The sequence below is a fragment of the Polyodon spathula genome, chromosome 8 (assembly GCF_017654505.1).
Source record: "Polyodon spathula isolate WHYD16114869_AA chromosome 8, ASM1765450v1, whole genome shotgun sequence".
NCBI lineage: Eukaryota > Metazoa > Chordata > Actinopteri > Acipenseriformes > Polyodontidae > Polyodon > Polyodon spathula.
In genome coordinates this window covers 21,202,966-21,222,919 of record NC_054541.1, presented here as the reverse complement: position 1 = coordinate 21,222,919, position 19,954 = coordinate 21,202,966, and the positions used below count along the sequence as shown (strand labels likewise).

Below are 19,954 nucleotides of genomic sequence, written 5' to 3'. Positions count from 1 at the left end.
TTGATCACTGATCATCTGTACTTACAAGCTTTGATTACATTGGTGAATCGATGAATCAAATTAGAATCCAGTATGAAGTCTCCTGTTGCCGGTTTGCATTAAAACCTCTTGTGTGAGCGCGCTTCTTTTAGTGCTAGTATAGTAGATTAGCACGTTGCTAGGATACACTCTTTGGGCCTTTACATTCATGTTGGACAAGCCAAATCAGAAGTAGGCCTATTGTACTATGAGCCCTAGTCACGTTTTCATGATTTAAAAATTAAGGCTTTTTCTTTTTTTTTTAAATCTATTAAAGATTTAGCTGTCCACTCAGAGAAGAGGGATGTAGCGGGGAGTGTTTTAAGCTCGCTGACACTTTGCTTCCCAAACTGAGTGCAGATGAGAGGAGGTGTCTGTTAGAGAGTGACTGAAAGTGAACGACTTTCTACAACGATGGATATGCCTCAATGCTGCCCCTTACAGGAGAGGGCATCTTTAACCTCATTATTTATTTTTTATATTTCACAAACAGGGTTGAACTGCGACAACTCATTTCAAAGCTTTGCTAAAGCAATGTTCATTTTAAATATTATAATATGGTATGCTATAATACAGCATTCAAGTAAAGTTCAGTTCAAGCTAAATTACATTTTGATTTACATGAATCCATGGAAAGGCACAGAACGCCCAGAGCCATTCTGCCAAATGTCATAAATATAAAATGGCATTATACAGTTCTTTCTTCTTTCTTTTGTGGTTAGCCGGCTTTTCTGAGGGGTGTCCTGGAAAAACTTAATAATCATTTAATTACATTTCCTTTAGAACCTGTCCTTGAATAATATTACCAACCAAATACAATTCTGAAAACTGAAATGTTTGTTGGTTATTATTTTATGGAAATATTAAGCACAATTAGGGCATATCAAGTTTTTCAGAAGATCCTTTGACCCTTTATTAAATTAACTTTTTCCGTCCTAAATCCACAATATTACAATAGTAAAAATGGACATAAAGGTCGACAGAGAAACCGCCATACAGTACAACCTAGACTCTGATACTCTCAACCTGTGCTAAAAAATTGCACAATTAGAAAAAGGATTCTCTTCATTTATGTAAAATGTAAATATGCACACCTTCACAATATTGACAGAAATATACCCCCCCTATAGAAGAAACAAACTCTGTAAATCAAATTCTCCCTCTAAAGCAATGTTTTTTTTGTTTTGTTTTTTTTAAACCATGACATTATTTTGCATTGATGGTCCATTGTACTGAATTTGTTCTTGGAGTAAAACTGTGTGCATTTTACTCTGCAACCACCAAGCAATTTTCTCCTTTCAGTTAAACATGTCATCCCCCTTTACTAATGCAAGGAATTCCCTCCCAACAGGATATAGTATACTCCCTACAGTAGCTCATCCCTAAACCAAGTTAATGCACAACCTGCTCTGAAGATACATGCTCCCAGTAGCAAGCACAGGAACTACTAAAGCTGTATGCCCTGACAAACCACTGGAATTTGATTTGTTAGTATCAGTCGTCCACCCCCCCCCACCCCCCCCGAACACAGATCTTTACACCACTGTTCATGCAAACAGCATAGGATGTCTATAAACAGCAGTCAACTTGCTACCAAGGTACTTCCTGGGATTATTCATGTATTCTCCCCTCAATCAGCTTCAAGATGTATAGTAACCAATGGAAATTTGTGCTCTCTCTCAGACAGCCTATCAATTTGCAGAGCAAGGGCAGCAACAGTCAAACCCTAGCTGTCTCAGGCAATCAGGACAGGGACTGTGTTCAGGCAGACCTTATACAATCCCAACATCAACATCAAGCCACAAGTCTTGATGATGGCACTTGTTTTGTTTTCAATGGAAACCTGAATAGAGGATAGGGAGGAAACCTTCCTGGACACCAACATTTTTTTATTTAAAAGTTAAAGGCGAGAGTCCCATACTGTTTTTGAAAGTTGTCATATAATATGATATGATTGATAGTAAGCACTGATCTTGCTCTTAGACAGGTATGTGACATATGTATTGTTAACTGTTTCTGAAAAAAAAAAGAGTGGCCACAAAATGTAAAATTTTAATTATCCCATGAAGATGCAAGCACCTCGTTCTCAGGGACATACTGACGTAATGAGACTAAGATTAACCCTCAAAAGACAGGTGACGTCTAAATGTGAAGCATCCCAAAACGCATGCTCCATTTATTCTACCTCAAAAATCCTCAGGTTTACGTGAAAACCAACTGGAAGATTTTCACGTGGGCTCTTGCAATTTATTGAAGGTGTCCACGTAACATAGTACCCTCAACTGCTGCCGCCACCACCACTTTCTGCACAGCAAATGGGAGAGTTTAGCTCTTGAGGGATAGGATCAGACAGCAGACAGTTGGTAGTTAAACATGAGCATTGGCTGTATGCCTTATTATGAAGCATACACAGGCCAGAAGAAACTGAAGGAACACAGTGCACTCCATAATGCCATTTCTCTTGCAGGTTTTACAGCTAAAATGTTTTTAGTCAGTTTTCTACAGTCTCAAAATTCAGTCAGCCTTCTGTTTACATTGTTCATTTATCACTATTACTATGTGAGCTAAATTATAGGCAGGCACCTAACACTATTATTCAAGAGATTATCCCCCCCCCCCCCCCCAGATAAAAAGAAAAAAAATCAGACAACAGATGCAGATGACATTTTTTACATGGACTTAAAATGGAACACGTTAAAATAAAAACACCATGACAAAGTAAAACCTCACATCATTAAATCTGCTGGTTTCCATTTCCCATTGATGGAACCGGTTAGTTATATGATAGCAACTCCGAGGTTTTTGTATTCAAACTGCTCGTTTGCTGGCCAGTATTGAACTCTGTGTTGGCATTCCTTGTTCTAACATCTTTGTGACTTGCATGCTTTCTGTACTGAATTGACTTGCTCCAAGATTCACTAGCCATTCAGGAATCCAGCTACAAAGGGGAGAGGATACACTACCAATTGTAGCCCTGTAAACAGGACAACAATGTGAAGATAACATGATGACAGCCAATCAGCTTGCAGATACGTGCAGTGTGTACTAAGAGGATGATGTTAACAATTGAGCTGTGCTACCACCCTGTGGTGAATCAGAAAATTGCAACCTAAAGGTTAAACAGGAATGAAGACCCAAACTGATGCATTGAGGGGAGAAAATGCTACTTGAAGAATGGGCTATTACAGTGTATTCTCAAAATCAGGTTTAGTTTGTACACAAATATATTTCATGTGGGTATATTTACTATATTCAGATAACCTTTGGTGTATTCTACTTTATCAGAAAGCAGATCCAGTTACCACCTAGTTTTAGCTTTCCTCCACCTTGAAACCTGCTTGCCACAATAAAATAATCAAAATTAAAAAAAAAAAAAAAAAAAGCATTTCTTGCAGATTTTCTATCATTATGTGAAACTGAATACATTATACCATTAACAATATCTGACCTATTTGAAATGTCAATTGATGGGAGTAAAGACCATCAGTGTCTTGGTACTAACCATGTCCATCAGGGATTAAATACTGCATTGCAGGCACAACTGCATCTGCTACCATGACACTCAGTTGTGACACTCAATGTGTGAACTTGGCTTACCCAGTCATTAGATACAATGCAACTGAAGCTTTCCAAAAACACATTCTCTCTTCATATCATAGTCTTGCTGCCCTATGTGTCCCGATACCACCAGTTTCTTCTCTACAAATCACATGACCTTGTCACAATCCAACGTGTTTAGTCTTTATAACACGATACAGAAAAGGATTTTAAATGCATTCTCAAAACAGAAAATGTTTTTCATTGATTGGGTTCAAATATGGTCCTATGGGATTAAATTGACCGACCACTGTTCCTACAAGTTTATTCTCAACTCAGTAGACAAAATAATTTAACTCACTATAACTACTCAAAGACTCACTCTAAGCTATGCTAAATCATATTAGCTACAGATACCTTAACCATCACCTCCCTTACAGACACTTCTATTTGTGTTTGATTACAGCACACATATAGGTAAACTGGTTTGTGTTTTATTAAGGTGCTATTCATTGATTAGTCACAAAACACACAAGCATAGTAAATGCAGCTACCTTAATAATAAACTGGCCTGCTCACAAAAGCATCTAATTTAATGCAGCTTCCAGATACCTGGCTGCAGTATTTCTTTTGTTTGTTTTGCCCAGTTTACTGCTTATTCCAGTTTCACAATAATTCGGGACCTCAACTAACATTTTATCTTCTTTCAATGTATTTTCATTTGGCTGTTTTAGTCAGTTTAGCATTATTTAATTTTTTATGAGGTCTACACAGAAAACTAACAGAACTGACAAATGAGAAACAAAGAAATCCAGTAGCTCTTTACTACCAGAGGTCCAGCCTAACCAAGCCAGATTACAGCTTTGCCCCACTAGACCCCTTAACCCAATCTGCAAGGGGCTGTATGTCAGGAACTTAACAGTAACAAGAGTAAAGTTTGGATTTTTCTCAACACAAGATTTCTTTGAGTGATCAGTGAGGGTCAAGCCACCACTTTTACACTGAAATGAACACACTGTTTTAAAGGATGTCTGTATTTTGATACAACAATGTTAGATCAATTGAATAGAACACAATGTCTCCAGAAAAACTATTTTAGGAGCAAATGTGTCCTATGCCAAAAAAACTGGTCTCCCACTCCAATTGTTGGGTGCCACTTAGAAGCAAGTTGGTTGCTACCATATTCAACGGCTAAAATAAAGCCTCATCTTGTTTAGACACTAAAGTGATCCAATAACAGTAACTTAATGTTTGTAGTCACTTGTTTGTTGCCTCATTCTGCCAAAAGGTTAATCTATGCAGCTGATGACTGCAATGAACTCAGCCTGTTTACATATTAGATATTTTGCATATGTTGTGTATGGAATTGGCGATAGCACCTATAATTGTGTAGGGTTGTCATATGGGAAATAGCATGTTGCCGGTCAGATACTCTGTGTTAGTAAAGTCCTAACCTGACAGCATGTAACAGACAGCAGTGGTTACTAGGGCTATCAGTTAAGCATCCAAATAGCACTCGATTAATTGGGCACACAGAATATAATTGCTCGATAAAATATTGGTAACTGTACTCCATGCCGCCCACAGAAATATGCTAGATCCAAAGCAAATAATGAATGTAGGGCTACTGATTTTCTGCGACTACAGAATTAGGCATTTTGGGAATGGAATTTTACATTTTTGCGGAGTTAATTCATCATGTGACTTTACTAGGGCTGCAACGAAGGGTACATTTTGACCTTCGAAGGTTCGGAACACATCACCAAAGTAATGCATTCAACTTTATGAATGGGTATACAATTGTTAAAGAATGAAAATCTGCCTTTTTTGATGATATCATCAGCATTATTAATGTTCCCTGGGTGGTGCCGGTAGTTGTTGCAAAAAGAAAAACGGAATCCACCAACAGTAGCCTACAACCGAAACCCAAGACTGCAGCTGTCAGTCACAGGCAGTTTGTAAAACCTGACTCCGATGCCCATATCAAGTCTGCTAAAAATTCAGGACATGTCATATTAAAAAAAAAAAAAAAAAAGTATTTTTTTTAAATAGATACTTTGTATTTTCATTTTGTTTGGCAAAGTAAATACAGTATAATCGTAAATCTAGAAAAACTACTCACTTCTAAATCTTTTGTAGTCATTTTTGTATTACTTTAGTATAAATACATGTTAATTTGGATTCATATGTTGTTTTTTTCTGACTATGTGAACGAAAAGACACACATTTGCCCAATTTCCCATTGGAAATAGTGATATTTTGAAATATCACTGTCCTGGTCACAAAAGCAAAGTTTGTAGGGAATAATAGCCATGTTCTATACTTTTATACACATGGTGTAATCAATCAATTAGCAAAGTAGACAGACTAGTATGGGTTTACAAATACACTAAAAGGAATGAGGCCAGCAAAGGTGTCCACTGCTGTTTCTGAAATTCAAATCAATTCCAGTATATTGACAAATACAGAGGGTGATCTTAATTCACAAACCAGAAAATAAATAAAACATGGGCTACCAGGCTAGAACTAACAACTTGTCAGTGAATCGGTTGCACTAACACCTCTGAATGATATATATAGCACTGTGTGCTTGCCAACTTATTTAGTGAGAACTTTACCATAGTCTGCTCTAGCAGGCTGTATAAGACTCTCTCCTTTCAAATATTAGACCCGCTGCCTTTTCTAGCTGCCATTACAAATATAAAAATGGATCATTATGTCTGTCATCTATAGTATACAGATTATTTTCCTGTAAAATTCCCTTCAATCAGTAATAAGCATATAGCAATGACAAACACATGAATCGGCAGTAGCGTGTTCTTGTGACAAGTGTGCTTTCCGCCTCTGAGTACTTAACCAATAGGGTTATCTGAAATAAATGTATCCGGTCTTCTCCACTGTGAAGAGAAACCTAACTAGGTTGAATAGCAGGAGCCATAAATAGCAACACTAGTCAAAAATGGAAGGTCCTTTTAATTCATCTTAAGAATGTCCAATATGATAACAATGATAATAATGGATTGTGTGGGGGAATAAGTAAAAAGTAAATATTTCTAGGGCAGGGAAATCCACTAAAATAATCAGATGCCAGCAAATGTGTGATGCTTTTAACACCCCTGCATACTAAAATAAACGTTTATTTGTCTTCAGCAATTAAGTTCATGGCTAAACCTTTTAGGGTTGACCTCATTCAGGCTTTTCAGTTTAAATAATTCTCTCAAAGAAAAAACATAATATAATCTTTTTTCTTTTATTCTGGCAGTGGACAAAGCAAATTGGCTGGATGAGAATTGTTTTTCTGTGGACTTCTAAATTAACCAACAGCAGCTTGTATAGGCTATTATATTATACATATGAGGCAATATGGGACTTAAAAATAACTCTAAATGATATATAAACCTCAAGATATATGTAAACAATTATATGGTAGGTAATTCCCCCTTTATAAGACCGTAGTCGATAGCCATAGTTGCAAGATTGTGTTATTTGTGTTCTGCCTTATAAGAATTAAAGTGCTAGTGGAATGTCATGAGCTAAAGGGAGTCATAAACATTTTGCCTTATAACTGGATTTCTGAAATCATAATGCTTGTAGTGGGTGAATAAGATTTCACACAGAGGTTGGACAAGCAAACAGAAACAGTTGTCTGCTTCAACAGGTCTGCAATCTGTAATATATGTTTTCGAGGGGAATGCAACCAGTCCTTCAGGATAAATGCTTCAAATTAAAGTTAGGGTCATCACTTTTGTTAATCAAGCATCAACTGTAAATTTCTGTCTTTAAATGCCATCAGCCCTCTCTCAAAGTCTGCCAGATCTGCCCATTATGACCCAAATATACTTGAAACAGCCAGGTGGATGCAGCATTGATTTTTAGATAACACGTCAGGGATACCACTGGCATAACAAATTAATGTGAGGGGGAGCCTATTGACACATATATTCTAGATATTGCAGGCATTTCTCTTTTTTTGTCCAACCCATAAAAATAAAAAGGAATGTATTTAACGCCAGTCGAGGTTCCTACCTGTGATTGAGATCCCTCCTAAGCCTGTACTGTGCTGTGGCAGTAAACTCAAGTCCAAGAAATGACTATTTGAGGTGGGGTTTGCTGTGTGGTTCAAGTGCATGACATTATTGCGTGGGACACCCATCCAGGGGTAGCGGGCGGGCTGGCCAGGGAAGCTGAATGAGTTGTACATCGCCCTGTGCTGGAACTGAGGAAACCGCGGAGGCAGCACTGAGTTCGGGAAGTTGGCATTAGAAGGTGCGGCGGTGCTATGCATGAAGCCAGCTCCTAGCCCATTGACTGAGGGGCCGTGCAGAGGATTGTGTAAGGAGCCTGGGGAGAGGGGCGACTGGTCCTGGACAGACAGTTCCTTCTCAATAAGGTCCGCCAGTGCCTTGCGGGTGATGTCAAAGGGGTCAAATCCGAGGTCATCCTCTTGATGTTTCGAGGAACCAAAACCAAAAGCTGCTTGCCAGTCTGTGGATGATGATACTGGTATAGTTTCTACAGCAGGAGGGGCAGAAGTAGAGAGGTTAGATGAGAAACCAGATTCTGATACACGTAATAATTTCTGGTAAAAATAAGTAATTCCCTTGATGTATAATTCTCTAGACACATGTCTGTATACTTTCACTATATCCCTATGAGGGACAGATTCATGCTTTGTATTTTCACAATTTAAAAACAAACATTTTTCAGACAATACTTATGACAGGCCAAAAAAAGCCATACAAAACACATGACTTTGCCTAAATAAATCTCCATAAACCTGGGATAAGTCTGTCGAGAGAACACAAATATGTTTTAACTTTTTATCATTAATATCTACTACTGTCAAGCCAAAGACTATTTCATGTTTAAAATAACTTTAGGACAGATCCATAGCTATAAAACTAAATCACGTACTTGTGATTAGTCTGATAGCATTCAATGACTCGGTGAAACTAATTTTACACCTTCACTAAATAGCTCTGCAGTTCAGAGAGAAAGTCTACCTGATGTGAAGAGGCTGTGTGGTTCCGGTGCAGTGGGCCAGTCTGTGTTGTTCTGGGGAGAACTGGGGAAAGGGGCCAGACCGCTGGGGATCGGGTTGGGGTGTCTAAAGTTACTGTTGTCTGAGAAAAGGGACTGCGACTCTGCCGCAGCTCCCTCAAAAGGCGACCGTGCACTGTGATTAGATGCACTAAGGGGAACCACCAGGCTGGGTTTTGAGAGACCAGGAGGTGGTGATGGCGAGTCAAAGCTGGGGATCTGAAAATTCAAGGCAAATTACACTATGTAACACAATTTTTTTTCCTGGGTAGTAGGTGTTATTTCCTAATTGCTTATGCCTCAAAAGTATAAAAAGTGGCTATTATTCCCCACAAACTTTGCTTTTGTGACCAGGACAGTGATATTTTGAAATTTACCTATTTCCAATGAGAAAATGGTCTTTTCGTTCACATAAAGTCAGAAAAAAACAAAATATGAATCCAAATTAACATGTATTTATACTAAAGTAATACAAAAATGACTACAAAAGATTTAGAAGTGAGTAGTTTCTCGGGATTTACGATTATACTGTAAATCACTTTCACGAATCAGCCCCCGAATGTAGTCTCCCATCATGTTCTCGTTATACTGTCCTTGGTAGCGGCGTTCAAAGTCCAGTATATCCTGGTGGAAGCGCTCGCCTTGCTCCTCCGAGTACGCTCCCATGTTCTCCTTGAATTTATCAAGATCAGCATCAAGGATATGGACTTTGAGGGACATCCTACAGCCCATTGTGCCATAGTTCTTCACCAGAGTCTCAACCAGCTCCACATAGTTTTCAGCCTTGCGATTGCCCAGGAAGCCCCGAACCACTGCGACAAAGCTGTTCCAAGCCGCTTTCTCCTTACTAGTAAGCTTCTTGGGGAATTCATTGCACTCCAGGATCTTCTTTATCTGTGGTCCGACGAAGACACCGGCTTTGACCTTTGCCTCAGACGGCTTTGGGAAGAAGTCTTGAAGGTTCTTGAAGGCTGCCGACTCCTTATCTAGAGCTCTGACAAATTGTTTCATAAGGCCCAATTTGATGTGCAGTGGTGGCATCAGCACCTTCCAGGGGTCCACCAGTGGCTCCCACTTGACGTTGTTCCTCCCCACAGAGAACTCGGTCCGCTGTGGCCAGTCCCGTCTGAGGTAGTGCGACTTGGTGTCCCTGCTGTCCCAAAGGCAAAGATAGCAGGGAAACTTGGTAAAACCGCCTTGGAGACCCATCAGGAATGCCACCATTGCAGCCTCTTGATGCCATCTCAGAAAAATGCAGATATGTATCCACTTAGGCAGCTGGAACTAAACTGAACTGGTGGGCTTAAGGCCCCTGTATTTATACTACTATTTATATTACTGGAAAGTTCTAGAAAGTTTTAGAAGTTACTCCAAGTTTACTCAGCACTGAATCTATCTGGAATGTTCTGGAAAATAGGTACATTTCAAAATATCACTGTCCTGGTCACAAAAGCAAAGTTTGTGGGTAATAATAGCCATTTGCTATACTTTTGAGGCATAAGCAATTAGGAAATAACACTTACTACCCAGGAACCAAAAAAAAAAAATCTGTTACACGGTGTTATTAATACACATAGATCCACTGAAATTTAAGGGTCCACTGTTTTGCTTAATTGATCATTTGTTTGAAATCATTGAAAGAAGCCACGTATCCATTTCTTTTTTTAAATGAAAAATAAATATGACCCTGTACATACACTAGAAGGCCAGTTAGCTACTGTATCTCTAACTATTATTTGATTCCTGTAAGCTTTTAATTTCCCTGGTCTAAACCGAAAAGTACCAAACTAAACAGACTAATGGCTGGTTTCACATACTCTGATTACCACTAATCTTGGTTTACCTTACCTAAATTAATATTGGGTAGTCCAGGACTAGTACTAATCAGCATCTGTGAAACCAGCCACCAGTGTTAATCTGATTAACTACACCTGACAAATTCTGCAGCAATCCTTGAAGTTGGATTATGCTGCATGATAAGAGTTCATGCAAAGCATTCAATATTAAATTTAAACTTATTTTTGTTGTTTGCTTACCTGTTGTAAATGTTCACCGTTGCCTAAACTGAGGGATTCTGGAGGTTTGTCAATTGGGCTGGGGAAAGATAAAAAAAGTTTGTGGTATTACAGCTAAAAAGTAATATATTATACATGTATATGTGGAGTGGCAGTCTTTGGGGGCTAAGGTATAAAACTTTATGGGACCAAGTAAGCTTTCAAGCAACATTCGACTGTCATTTATTTGTATTTAATTTTTCTGTAACATGCACCACTTGGTCTCTTCCAGTTTAGCTGTGGAGGAGTCAGAAATTAGTGTTTGAGGATATTACTGTAAATTAATAGCATGTTGTCTAAAAACAGCATTTAACCTGTAAAGTTAACTTTTGGATACACACACACCTAGGCCTCTTACTGCCTATGAAAGAGGCCATTAGGTGTATGATGCCACCAGGTAGAACTACAGCATGCATATGAAATCCCAAAAGGGGGTTGAAGATGGAAGACAGATGCACAAACTCAATACACACACAAAATTCGCTCATATATGGAAGAGGTCTTTAGACAGTCACAACTTGCTGTATACATAGTGTTGCGCATTTCCGGTTTCCAGGAAATACAATATTTTGATTAAAATGCTGTTTTATTTTGACTCTGACATTGTAATAAGAAGCCCTGCACTGTACTCTAGGATACAGCAGGAGATTAGAAGTCAGAGGATCAAATAATGTTCATACGTGGTTCTCTGTTACTTGACAAACACATTATTACCTGATTATGTTAGCCAAAGTCTGATTATTGTAGCAATTGCTGGGCGTGGTAACTACTAGCTTGATCAAAAACTAAATTGAAATACTTACACGAAAATCTAATATTGGGGAGAACATATAAATCAGCTTATGAATATTTAAAAGAAAACAAATGTTTGGGAGTATTTGGAGTACATTTACCAAACAGAAACTTCAAGTTCAATATATGCACGTAAATGTAACCACATCAAATTGTAAAGACATCATTCAAGCACCTTCTAACAAAGTACAACAACATTGTTAGGGCTGTTCTTTAGTTTTTTTTTTTGTATCCCTCCCCTGAAACACAAAATGACAACTGTATTTCAACAGTAGTCAGAAATTGTCCATGTGGGCTGGTTGAGCTCGTTGGGTTTTAGTACCTTGAAGGGTCGCAAGGCGTTGTGAAGGGGGAAAGGGTGGCTACTTGCCCCAACTCTGAGTCGGGCCCGTCCGGCATCATGTGTTCTTGATCAGAACCATTATCGAGGAGAGGAGGCGTCTTCCGGTGTTCATTCAGCAGGTCGTTTGCTGCTTTACTAGAACTCTGTAATGATGGCCAGGCATCTTTGTTATTACTATTGGGCCTGTCATGGAGAGGGAGAGAAAGAGGGAGAGGAGAGAAAGAGAGAAGGAATATGTTACTATGTGTGTATCTCCATGGACACTAATTATTTTTGTGACTAACTACCTATAATCACCACTCTTAAAATTTGAATGATCACATACAGAAATAACCATGCCAAGTTAATGGCTGCTCATATTCAGAAACCACACTTAACTCAGTACTAAGACTCAAGAGTTCTCTTAAAACCCCTTTTAGAATTCAGCTTAGAAAATAAAACAGGTCAAGTACCTCTTATGAGGTTTGAAATGCTTCACTGCGTAGCAATGAATCCTGACACTATAACCTACTGTGATACATGACCAAAAGCACTACATACTGTAGCTACTTGCAGTCACAAATGGCTCCTTAATTCTAAATACCTGTGATTTAAAGTTGATATGAACACAGTCCCCACCCCCCATCTCACTCAAGTATATGGAATGGATTACTGTATACATGCAATAATTCATACAATTCATTACTGGAATACCACAGGAATTTATATATATACATATATATACACACACACATATATATATATATATTATATATATATATATATATATATATATATATATATATATGGAAAATCCGAAACAGGCTTGGTCTCATGGGCGGTATTTTTTATGGGTCTACAGAGTATGTAATGAAATAAAAAACTAACTTTATTTTATGGGTATATACTGGATAACTTTTTCGTGTAATGATTGAAATAAAAATAAATAATCACATATTAATGTTTTTAAGTGCATGATATACATTTAAATACTATATAGTACACATCAGATCTGTAGAATTGTGTAACCTTTTTCAGTATTGGAAACATCAAAATAATAATATTATTATTATTATTATTATTATTATTATTATTATTATTATTATTATTATTATTATTATTATTTCTTAAATAGTTAAATGTGCATCATGCTGCAGGATTCTTATATATATTGGCCATATTCCACTGTTGTTGTTCTTAACATGGCTGTTATGTTCAGTTTTAAAACCAATGCAGTAGTACAGCACCGCTATAGCTACTGTAAACTGAGCCAGCTGGGTTTTGACGGCAGTCGCAAGAGTTAGTGGGACATGTGCGTCTGTTTGGTTGTAACAATAAAATGCCATTCCTGATCACTAAATTCTGTCTTGTGAATACATAACAATGGTATCCAAGCAAAGCATTGGGTGGAATTTCTTTACCAAGCAGGAGAAAACGGAATTTGCCAAGGAAATATTTCATTCAAAAAAAGGAAGCACACTTACATAATGCATGCAACAATTATTATTATTTTTATTTTATTTTGCTTTTTTATTTTTAAATAAAGGCTTCTTATTTTATATTTTTGGTAAGAAATTACATATGTGCAACAACGTCAGATAAAGCATTCTGTATTGGAAGCCACACGGTTATTATTAATAGATCAGTTATCATCACTGACATAAACCAACAGATGTTATGTTGTTTTCTGTCAGATTTAGTTCCTGAGAAGAACAGTGGCCGCATTACCATTGAGGTGTACATGCCGTTCTTGCGTTATTGTTTTCTGTAAAAGATTGATCTCCTGTCAGTTAAGAAAAGGCTTAATGCAAAAGCTTGTTTTAATGTTGTCTTTATTACACCGGCCAGAGACCTGCGCTTAAAACTGTATTGTCATATTTTCTACATTTTCTTTAAATTCTCAAATTAATAAATCGATACCTGGGTAGTAAAGAGACCTGACAGGTACCTGGGTACCCGTGCCAACCTCTAAATAAAAAGGGGGAACATGCATTCCAGGTCTAGATCTATCATTTTTTACCCTTAATTTAATGACAATGCACCCCAATCCCCTCCACTTCAGCTGGTTGCCATTGATTCAGCAAATAAATCAACCATGTTTCTGGAGTCCTACTTCTATAAGGTATTTTAAAATTTAAAAAAAGTAGTTAATCAAGAAGCAGCAGATTTTTTGCAGATTACAACTGACTGCAGTTACAAGTACATGTTTTACTAGAACACACTTCTCTAAAAACAGTTTTTGCAGCTTTGGGGAATAAATACCTCTGCAGTGCACTGGCTTTGCCCTTTGACTTCTCCCCTCCCCCTAGAGAAGGTTGTAAGAAATTGGGGTTCATCTTATAGAGCTCTTGCAGCAGCTTTTGTTCGTATTCCTGATGCTTCCCAGCCTACAGTGAGAGAGAGAGACACACAGAGAGAGAAAGAGGGAGTGTGCTTTACATCTACTGTAATGTGGACATTCAAGATCCCATGGCACTCTGTGAAAAGAGCAGTCATGTTACCCACTGTGTCCTGGACAAATAGTAAAATAGGACAAAAAAATCTCCTTATATCTGTCCATCATTAACATATTTCCAAACTAGCAAACATATACAGGACCTACAGTATCCATTACAAAGTCAATGCATAAAGTTTAAAAGAGCGTAAAACAAATATTTGAATTAACTCTTGTTAAGATGAGATCAAACCACATTCTTTGTCAAAGTTCATAATGAGCCCTAGTCTTCCCTTTTAAGATCAGCAATTTGTGCAGTACTGCACATGGAATCACTGACCAAAGAAGCACCTACTGTAAGCTGTCTAACAAAGTCTTCTAGATCTGAAGTCTTGCCCATTGGGACTGAAACCGACTTACAACAGGGAAGTGCAGCTTTTATATACGACGGAATACAAATCAGAGTTGCAATTTGCACAACAATCTAAAAATCAGTCAGTGAGGGACACCCCATATGGTGCTTTCATGTTTCAGGCCTTCAGGTCTTCAGGCCCCCCACCCTCCACCCCCCTTTCCTGATAAAACAACCATCTAATCAAGCTCTATACAGAATATTCCTATTAGGAAACGAATTGTAACAGATAAAAAGAAGAGCCTGACGTTTGCGTTACCTGCATCTCCTCTTTAGTGAAACTGGCTGCTTCATCGCCCAGCTCGTGAAGATACATGCAGTCTGGTTTAGGGCACTGCATGCTTTTTAGAAAGTAGCTGCAGTATTTAGTTGTACCTAAAGAAGCCTATAGGACAGAACACAAAAAAGGTCAACAAAACAGATGCAAAACAGATGCATATATATATATATATATATATATATATATATATATATATATATATATATATATATATATATATATATATATATATACAGTACCAGTCAAAAGTTTGAGTACATTTGCTGGAAACTAGATTTATTTTCATAATTGACGATGTTTTATGTTGTATACGTTTCTGTAAATACTTGGAAATGAAAACATGTTACAATATATGAAATATGAAATCACCCAACATGTCTTCCCAGCTCTTCTGCAGCAATTCCCACAGATTTAGGGCACAAGTGGGCAGCTTTGCTTTGACTCTTGTCTAGTTCATTCCATATAAGATCAATGGGATTGAGATCTGGAGACTGGGCAGGCCAGGTCATTAGATTGAGTTCTCCTTCACTTTCCTTCTTCGCCACATAGTTCTTGCACAACTTTGAGGTGCGTTTCGGGTCATTGTCTTGCTGAAGAATGAAGGACTGCCCAACTAGCCGTAATCCTGATGGAATGGCATGCCTCAAGTATGCTATGACGGCCATGCTGGTTGAGCTTGCCATGGACTTGGTAAAGATCATCAACTATGTCACCAGCAAAGCAACCCCAGACCATGACACGGCCTCCTCCATGCTTGACAGTGGGAACCACACATGCAGAACTCATGCGCTCACCCTCTCTGCGTCTTATAAATACTCGGTGGTTGGACCCAAATATTTCAAATTTTGACTCATCGTTCCATAAGACCGACTTCCATTCCTCAAACGTCCAGTTTCTGTATTTTTTGGCCCAGGCAAGCCTCTTCCTCTTATTCTGCAGTCTTAACAATGGTTTATTTGAAGCAATTCTTCCATTTAGGCCAGCTTCATGCAATCTCCTCTGAACAGTTGATGTTGAAACATCTGTACTTCTAGTAGCATATAGCTGATCTTGTATTTCAGGGGCAGTTAATCGTCGGTTTTGCAGACTTGTGACTCGAATAAACTTGTTCTCTGATTTTGAGGTCACCCTTGGCCTGCCTGACCTTGTTTGGTCCTCATAAGTGCCAACTTCTTCAAATCGTTTGATGGTCTTCACCACAGCAATTACAGACACTTGCAAAGTTCTTGCGATTTGTCTTAAAGATTGACCTTCATTTCTTAAAGTAATTACAGTCTTTTTCTGCTCCCTCACATTCAGGAACAACAAACTTGTGCCCATGCTACCTATATTTATAGTAAAATCATGGACTCTCACCTGTTAACAATAATTGGTGACAAAAAGGTTAATTGGTAACATGCTAGTTAACTCAGAGAACATCTAACAAAGAAACTTTTATACTTAGGCCAGTGTTCTAACACCGTGTTACACACATTTCAGACTTTTAACTGACTTGGGTTTCAGACTGAAATCCCCTTGCTTTGGGTGACCGTTTCACTGAAATTGACAAGATTTACATTTTCATTTAAAAATTTAATTTTTGAATACAAGTCACTAATGATTATCAACTTATATAAGTACCCATATCATATAATGAAATAATAAGTGTTTACAGACAAGTTTATACAGTTAAAAGCATAGATAATCATGAAAAACCTGGTTTCAAGCAGGTGTACTCAAACTTTTGACTGCTACTGTATAATATATATATATATATACACACACACACTGTCCTTCCACTTTCCACAAAAAAAAAAAAAAAAAAAAAAGCAAGACTGGAATACCTTGGAGCATTTGTCTAAGTTACCATTGTTTCTTGTGCTATCCAAAGCAAATTACATTCCAGATTCACAACTCCCACTTTGTTTAAACTTAACTTTACGCCAAAAAACTTCAACCTAAAAGTCTGGGCCACACAAGGACTAATACTTGTAGTAGAGCATGTACTGCTTTGAACGAAAGCCAAAAGCTTTCTATTAAGTTTGACAAAATGCACTAAATACTTGCTTATTGTGGCATTCATAAACTGCACTACTCACCTTAAGAGTTCTACCATCTACTACTACATTGTTGACACATTGTATAGCCCTGAGGGCATCTTCAGATCGAATATAAGTAACATACGCACTGGCACTGGGACCCTATGGATTAAAGTCAGAGATAGAATTTAATTAGACATACTTTTTCAATACAAATACAATTACAGCTCTTCAGTGCTCTAACACTTATGTTAAAAAATAATAATAATAATAATAATAATAAAAAAACACTTAATACATTTAAAATGGGACTTTTATCTAAAGACCATTGTGCACAAGGTCTGTTTCTTTAGCCACATTTACAGTACAACAAATATTACTTTAACAAACATGCACATCTCTAATTGTTTAACAATAGTGACTTGTTGAGTTTGTACTTCAAATTAGTTAAATTTTATCTCATTGTACGCCTGAAATGACAGCACTGGAACAAATGTGGTATGCAATGGTCTTAAAGCTGCAAAAAGAAATGTTCATTCAGAATTACTATGTCACTGTAATATGTTAGTGTGTTGAAGTATGTTCCAATGTGTTTATCCTTAAAGTTTAAAGGTTTTGGAAATTAAACAAAAAAAATATTTAAATCAAAAGACAGACACATTTTTTAAATTGTAAATCCATTTTTTAGTTTTTACTCTTGATACTTATTTTGTAAGTCTATCTAGGCCTATCCTAAAAGTTATAGTGCTTAAACAGCGCTTGAAATAGTTTCATAAACTCAGTTAAAGTCCATGCCTTTTTACTCTTTTTAAAACAGTTGCTTTTTCTTAAGAGATTGTTTTAGCTCTCTCATACAATTGTATAATTCATACTATTTGCAATATTACAATATCATTGTAATTGTAGTTGAAACTGGCACACCTGCATAACTGTAGCTGTAACTGTAATTATATCATTATAACTGACCAGGTCTGATGTGATCATAGCAATTTCAGGGAAGACTGATTTACAAAGACATTTTTTCATGAGGTGAACCATAACACCCATTCCAGCCCAGCTATCCGCCTGTGGTTCCGTAAATGTTAATACAATCCTGCAATTAAAAATCTGCCACGTTTTAGTAAGCTTGTCCCCTTACCTGTGAACCTGCATATGACGTGCTGTTATTGATGACTACTTTGTGTATTTTCCCAAACTTCCCAAAATATTCTGGCCGTTTTAAAACCTGCAACAAGAAGAATGCAAATGAGATTTAAAAGAAAGTGAAAAACAAACAATAAAAAATAACCATGCAACCTTCAAGTGACCTCTTGAAGTAGAATGTGGGCCACAAGCCGGAAGTACAGCTATCTGCAGCGAGTGACCAGCAACATGTTTAGTAGCTTAGAAAAAATACCATTTAAAAATGTAATGCACATGTAAGATCTATGAAGCGATGGCATTTTTTGTAATATTTACAAGAATTGTACATTCTGTACTGTAAACATGGAAGCCCTACTCCTTTCTATATAAGAACTGAACTGCAGTAACCAGTGAAGGTGGTTCCCCTGACCTCTGGGTCGGCAAGCCGTTGCGACAGCCCCACCACGAAGACCAGGTTCCTCTGCACCACCCTCACGCTGGCGAGGTGCTTACGGTTCTCCGAGATCTTCTGTTTGCGCTCGTTCTGCTTCTGTTTCTTCTCGTTCTTTATCCTCTGCAGCTCCTCCTGTGAAAGGGGTTTGTACACTGCAGGGTCTTCAGGGTAAGGCTGCAGGGAACATGGAGGGAGGGCAGGTTACAGAGTACATACAGGTTAACTACTGGAGATCTTATGTTAACAACATAGCCACATCCAGATAAACACAACTCTCACACAGGCAACAGTCTGACCAGTTTTTACCTGCCACAAACTGCACTTTGTAGGCCAGATATACTGGGTGGGTATGAAATATAGGTACACAGTCTTTTTTCTTTTGTTAGATATACTGCAGTATAAAATACATGTGCTGTACATTTACTCATTTAAAAAACAATATTTGTAGGCCCTTTATTTTCAATTTAACAAGCATTTTGTGTTCTCAGTTTCAATATTTCAATTCAGTTTTTATCCAGTTGGTAAAATAATTATTTTGTTGACTTCATTTTCGTTTAAAATTATTTAGTTTTAGTTTACTATATTCAAAAAGATATTTTAGTTTTAGAAAGAACATTCAGTTTTAGTATCTCTTCATTTTAAGACTTTTTTAGGTTCACAACAAGTTTCTTTATAGTGCATACAACAAAGTATTCACCACTTTAACAATGCAAAACACACCCACCTATGTGATCTGGTCAACAATCCCACAGTAATTGTAAGTGAACTTCATAAGATTGTGGTTCAGCTTCAAAAAGACTCTGGTTTCAAGGGTAGATCCTGCTCTGTTTCCCTGCCTTACAGTTTAATCCCACAAACAGAAAAAAATGTGCTCCACATATGCCCGAGAGGCAGGTGCTATACAGAAGGCCTAACTCTGCCACATACTGTACCGTCTTCCTCAATTATTTTGCACATTTTCTTTGAGCTTTTAACTGAATACTCAAAATGCTCAGAGACAGACCTTTTTTTCATGTGCCCCTTGTTGATTTTGCAGACATTTTTAACTGCACATAACAGCGTGAAATCATACCACGATCCGTTATCAATATGGGGGAGGGACCCAGAGCTGTGAGTTTACTCACATGTTTAACGAAAAAACGCTGAATGCAAAATATTATAGCCCAAATGTTTTGGTACCTTTGAAATATACCAGCTTTTACTGCTTTGAATATCATGGCCTATATCTCTGTCCATTCCAAATACCCCCCACCCCCCCTCCATATTAACCCATACAAACTGGGGAATAAATGTTATTAAATAGTTGTTTTTTTATTTACAAAATGAACTTGTAAAATCCCAAATTAACTTGTACATACAAGGTCAGAATAAAAAGTGCTGAGACGAACATGGCATTTACGTTCAAAATTTATACAAGTATTCGAATATTCATTCATTTGCAAAATGTTATCAATGCCATTATATGTAGCAC

General features: G+C 37.5%; 1 protein-coding gene across 2 annotated transcripts in view; it reads right to left on the bottom strand.

Annotated features, from left to right (window-relative positions):
• The window catches only part of LOC121319593 (CCR4-NOT transcription complex subunit 4-like), a 41,029-nt gene that overhangs the window by 9,350 nt on the left and 11,725 nt on the right, over positions 1-19,954 (bottom strand). For both annotated transcript variants that reach the window (XM_041257183.1, XM_041257184.1), the window contains exons 3-11: positions 18,460-18,657; positions 18,046-18,132; positions 16,968-17,069; positions 14,869-14,994; positions 14,026-14,150; positions 11,764-11,967; positions 10,632-10,689; positions 8,559-8,814; positions 7,582-8,067 (exon numbers count right to left, since the gene is read on the bottom strand). In XM_041257183.1, coding sequence (XP_041113117.1) covers positions 7,582-8,067; positions 8,559-8,814; positions 10,632-10,689; positions 11,764-11,967; positions 14,026-14,150; positions 14,869-14,994; positions 16,968-17,069; positions 18,046-18,132; positions 18,460-18,657 — 1,642 coding nt within the window. The remainder of the gene's footprint in view (positions 1-7,581; positions 8,068-8,558; positions 8,815-10,631; positions 10,690-11,763; positions 11,968-14,025; positions 14,151-14,868; positions 14,995-16,967; positions 17,070-18,045; positions 18,133-18,459; positions 18,658-19,954) is intronic.